At 38.7% G+C, this 5,000-nt stretch overlaps 1 protein-coding gene across 1 annotated transcript in view; it reads right to left on the bottom strand.

Moving 5' to 3' along the window:
* LOC138043684 (3'-5' exoribonuclease 1-like) overlaps positions 1–5,000 on the bottom strand; it is a 16,334-nt gene that overhangs the window by 10,577 nt on the left and 757 nt on the right. Inside the window, exon 2 of the mRNA XM_068890082.1 lies at positions 1,407–1,623. Within this exon, the coding sequence (XP_068746183.1) occupies positions 1,407–1,623 (217 nt within the window). The remainder of the gene's footprint in view (positions 1–1,406; positions 1,624–5,000) is intronic.

The raw sequence follows: 5,000 nt of genomic DNA, 5'->3' as shown, positions 1-5,000 counted from the left end.
AAAATGTCATTAATTTTACAAAGCTGGAAAATCATTCTCAGTTGTTATGTGGCCGTGATTTTGAAAATGAAAGATGCTTGCTTTGCCAATTTGACGTTTAGAGCTCATAATTAACAAAATTAAACAAAATTACCTAAAATAGCGTGACCTAGCCCCTTTAAGTTAACCCAGCCTGTATCATTTGAGTTCCATTGCATTAAAAAAGGCAACCCCAACAAAAAGATCTCTTAAAATTACATGTATTATTAACAAAGTTTGGTTAGCTTTCCTTGCATAGTAATGTGATTGTCACGCCCAAACTTTGGGGCGTCCATTTCATACAGTAGTCTCTTTAATAAATACAGAAAATGACATTCCCAAATACAAATTCTGTAACATTTAATTTTCTGACAAAAACACTGCAACTTGATCTTTTGTGTGATAAAGGTAAAGGTAGAGTCACTGCTTACGAGCCAGAAGGCCCATCAGGCCGGCGCTTATCTCTGGTTTCCCTTGCATGAAGTGACTAGGAGTATTTCTACTCCTCCCTGGATGGGATAATAGTCCATTGCAGGGTTACCCCCAGCATTTCGCCCGTACCCATTTATACACCTGGGTGGAGAGAAGCACCATGAGAGTAAAGTGCCTTGCCCAAGAACACAACACAATGTCCCCAGCCAGGACCCGAACCTGTACCACTCGATCCGGAGTCGAGCACTCTAACCATGAGGCCACCGCGCCTCCCACATATGTGTGATCGTTCTTATTTAAAATCACAGTTTTGCTCTGTCAAATGACTCAGGAGTCAATAAGTTAGCAACCTCTGCATCCACTAAAAAACTGCTATCAATCTCACACGGCTGTGGACAAGGGTTTTTTTTTCAGCCCACTTCACGGACCGTTGATTTCAATCTGTGGTTAAAAAAATTCTGATCAAGTGATAACGTTTTCGTGGCTCTGCGGTTTCGAAAATACCGACCACCTGGCGCTATTCCTTTGTCAGTTCCCATGGCCGAGAAAAGAAAAAAACTGAAGAAAAGTGTCCACCTGCTTCTTATTTCCTTGGACAAAGCTTTTAATGGGTTAACCGTAATAGCTTCGGCCGGTTATACTCGCCGTCAACATCGTTTCGCAATTTTCTCTTTGCCGAGAGTAACAGAAAATGGCGTCATGAGATCGGTATTTTCGTAACCGCAGAGCCACAAAAAATGTTATCATGTGATAAGAATTTTTTAACCGCAGACTGAAATCAACGGTCCGTGAAGTGGGCTGACAAAAAGCCTTTGTCCACAAACATCTGAGATCGATAGTATGTCCCCTTGAATAGGAAATAATACAGTACATGTATATTAAAAAATGATAAATTAAATTAAATTCCAGAACAAGAAATTGCCAGACAAAATTTGCAACATACATTGTACACTTACCACTTCCAAAGTATTGGCATCAACAAGTACTACAGGAAACTCAATAATTTCATGAATATAGTCTTTTGGGTTCTCTTCTTCACAAGTCCCTTCAAAATCAATGACACAGTAGAAGTGCACTTGTTTGATTCTTTTCTCCTGCTCCAACTTGGCTAGCGCTAATTTCTCTTTCTTGAGATGATTTTTCAGTCTTTTTTTAAGGACTTTTCCAACTCCACTATAAAGTTAATAATATTGATAGGAATGCTCCATTAGTAATATAGAGGAAGGGAGGAAAGGGGAGGGGGGAGGGGAGGGGGGGAGGGGAGGGGGTCTACATGCAGTGGCAAGACCACTCGCCACCCAACAATGTGGCCAGGGTTTAATTCCCGGACCCAGAAGCCACAAGTGGGCTGAGTTTCTGTTGGTTCTCTACTCTGCTCCAAGGGTTTTTCTCTGGGCTCTCCGGTTTTCCACCCTCAGCAAAAACCAGCATACAGCTTATTCCAGCTGGCTATAAATTGTGCTCCAATGTCGTATACAACATGGACCATGCAATGGCACTGAGCCTCAGGTGCCATAGTATGCTTTTGGCTCGGCCTTGTTGAGCCGCATCATTATTATTAGAGATAAGGAGGTAGAACGTGTAAGGTGCTGGACTTGCAATGTATTGGAATTTCTGATTTGAAGTCCTGCTCTGACCATTGAATAAAGTTGTTTCAGATAGTCGCAAGTTCAACTATTCAATTGTACATTTAAAATTTTAATATGCAACTGGCCTGCCTCCAACCATAAGTGATTCTAAAATTTCTGTCCTTTCTTTACCAATTATTTAATATATATTCTTGTCCTTGAAAAGCTTCTAGGAAAATGGTTGCTTATCACTGTTACTAGAAGTTGCCAATACAGTAGCAAGTTGTAAGTTCTGTGAGGTGAGCCATAAAAAGTAATGAAAATTTTACAATGTCACGTAATGTATAACTTGTTACTTTGCAAATGTAATGAGGAAAGATAGGTTTTGTAGCAAATGAAGAAAAGAGTACAACACGATACCTGTACATACATCATCCAAAAAAAATTAACAGAACTATTATTAATTTTGTTTCATTATTTAAGGAATCATACAAGTCATGCATATAGGTCCAAAGTAACACCAACAAATTCATGTCAGTAGTGATTTTGATCATTGCAAAAACAATGTTCTTTTTTAAATGCAAACTTATCAATTACTGTACTGTACATTTACAAATAGGAGAGCAATTGCTTGAAAAAAAATTCAGGTTGTCCCTGTTTCAAAAGGTTAGGGCAACCAAACCCATGATTAAATTGCCAGCTGATTAAATTGCCAGCTGTGTTGAAATGCAATCACAAGGTGGTCGATCTTCAGAGCGCCTATTAGTAGTTTTCCGATCCATGGAAGTCTGTGTTTAAGTTTTGGCACGTTTCGATCTCCATGGCTTTCAAACATGCTTTTGACACTGTCCCTTGTAATTTCCTATCTGACAATGTTAATTGCAAAAGATAAAGATACTCAAAGCAGGGGGAAATGCTCAGCTGCAGCAAATTAATTACTTTTAACTTGACGGTACTGTTGAACATTGACAATAGAAAAGCGACAGGTAAGTTGGGTGCTGCTTAACCCTTTGACGACCACACCGGCCTGACTTAGTATTTTACTATGTCTAGCACCAGACGATTTTACTCGTCAATGGGAACACCTGGGAGTCAATGGGTTAAGATTACTTTCTTATTATTATTTGATTTTTTTTTTTTTGATTTTTGATTTTTGTTGATTTTGAAGTTTGGCAGGGTTGTCCATTGTTCTTTCCTCCAACAACCACACTTTTCATTTTACCAAAAACTGGTTGCCTCAACTTTCTGGTCATCTCTGATGACTGGACTTGGTACTAAATTTGGAGTACTGATGATACCAATTAAAGCTCAACATTCTGTTTTAAACCAGAATGTAGCACACATTTTAACAAAGAGAATTTTTAAAAACACAACTAAGAACATTTATTATCTTACTGACATCAAGGCTTTCTTTAGATAATTATTGCAAACTTGATGTACAAGCTTATATAAGAGAGATATACTTGAAAAATGTAATCATGCCCAGGAATTAACGTTCTGTATAAATTAAATGTAATGCCACGTCTATGAGAATTTGGTCAAAGAAAGTATTAAAAGACACCTTTAATTGGAATTCATACCAGTGGTTTGTCTGGGTTAAGAACAAAAAATTACTGGTACCTTGAGAATTTACTCAATAACACTAACAAATTCAGTTCAATTGTATTGAAATACACTCTGTCTGACCTTATACTTTGTTCAACTGCAGAAGTATCCAAATTACAACATGACATGACTAGTACTGTGCACACAACAACGCAAAAATGGGCCATTCCATTTAATATCCACACCCCCCCCCCCCCCCCCCTTTGGATGAAGTTACCACAGACCAATTTTTCCTCTTTCCCTAAGAAATAAGGGCTGATTTTTGCTATAACCCTCAGAAAAACACAAGATCAAAGCCTAGGGTGCCAACTGGCTCACTAACACTAAGAATTGTGCCATTGATGGGGAAGGGGGGGGGGGGGAAGGATCCAGGTATTTAGGGGCAGGTATTCAGGGTATTTATTCATTTGGGGCAGATCCAGGTATTTAGCAGAGGGTGTTCAATGATGGGGGGTTCCAGGGGGTGTCATTTCCTGGAAAATTTTGAAGTTTTGGAAACATGATTTCTGCCATTTAGTCAGCGGGCTTTACCATCATTTTTAAAAATTAAAATGTCATTCCTTTTGCATCAAAATGTTAATAACAAAGCTGCGTAAAAACGATGCAAATCTATGATAAAAATATACTGCATTTGATGCTTTTTTCAATTTTGTGTTTCATAAAAGACAGGATCAACATTAGAAGCATTCTTTGGGGGTACATGTATCTTTCTGCAAAAAACTTAACTACAGCATCATCATGGTAGTCAAGGGGCTTTTCGTAGTGAACATTCATCAGAGCCAAGCCCAACAGTCTTAACTTGCATGGTTATGAATTAATTTCATTTACATGTAAGTGTGTTTATTTTATATCTTTACAAGTTTTTGACATTAGCTCTTTTAATATTTAGGGGATTTGATGGAACCCCCCAAACCATCCCTAGATCCACCCCAGAATGTGGATATTAAATGGAATGGCCCAATACTCCTAAACTCGTCCTTGTTTTGGAGCAATTGCAGAATACTCCACATCTCTAGCCGCATGGCGCAGCCAGCAATACATCTATGCGGCTACTTGAATTGTCATTTATTCTTGATAATTCACTCAAGTTCTTGGGAAAGTGGCTACGCGTCTACTCTGTTGTAATTTATTCATGATTCACTCAAGCTCTCTGGAAGGTCCCTACACGGCTACTCTGTTGTAATTTATTCATAATTCAGCGAAGTTACTTGAGCCGTAACATCTGGTGATAAGCACGACAATAACTTGAAGGTAACCAGTTTGAAATCAGTGCCTAGGCTTTATCACTGTAGATACGAGAGCAATAGGCCGAGTTGTTCTATCAATATTCAGACATGGTTACAAGACAGCTCAGTTCACGGCTCAGTTCTGTTTTTT

Source organism: Montipora capricornis, chromosome 3, assembly GCF_036669925.1.
Source record: "Montipora capricornis isolate CH-2021 chromosome 3, ASM3666992v2, whole genome shotgun sequence".
NCBI lineage: Eukaryota > Metazoa > Cnidaria > Anthozoa > Scleractinia > Acroporidae > Montipora > Montipora capricornis.
This window is presented reverse-complemented; position numbering and strand designations above follow the sequence as displayed.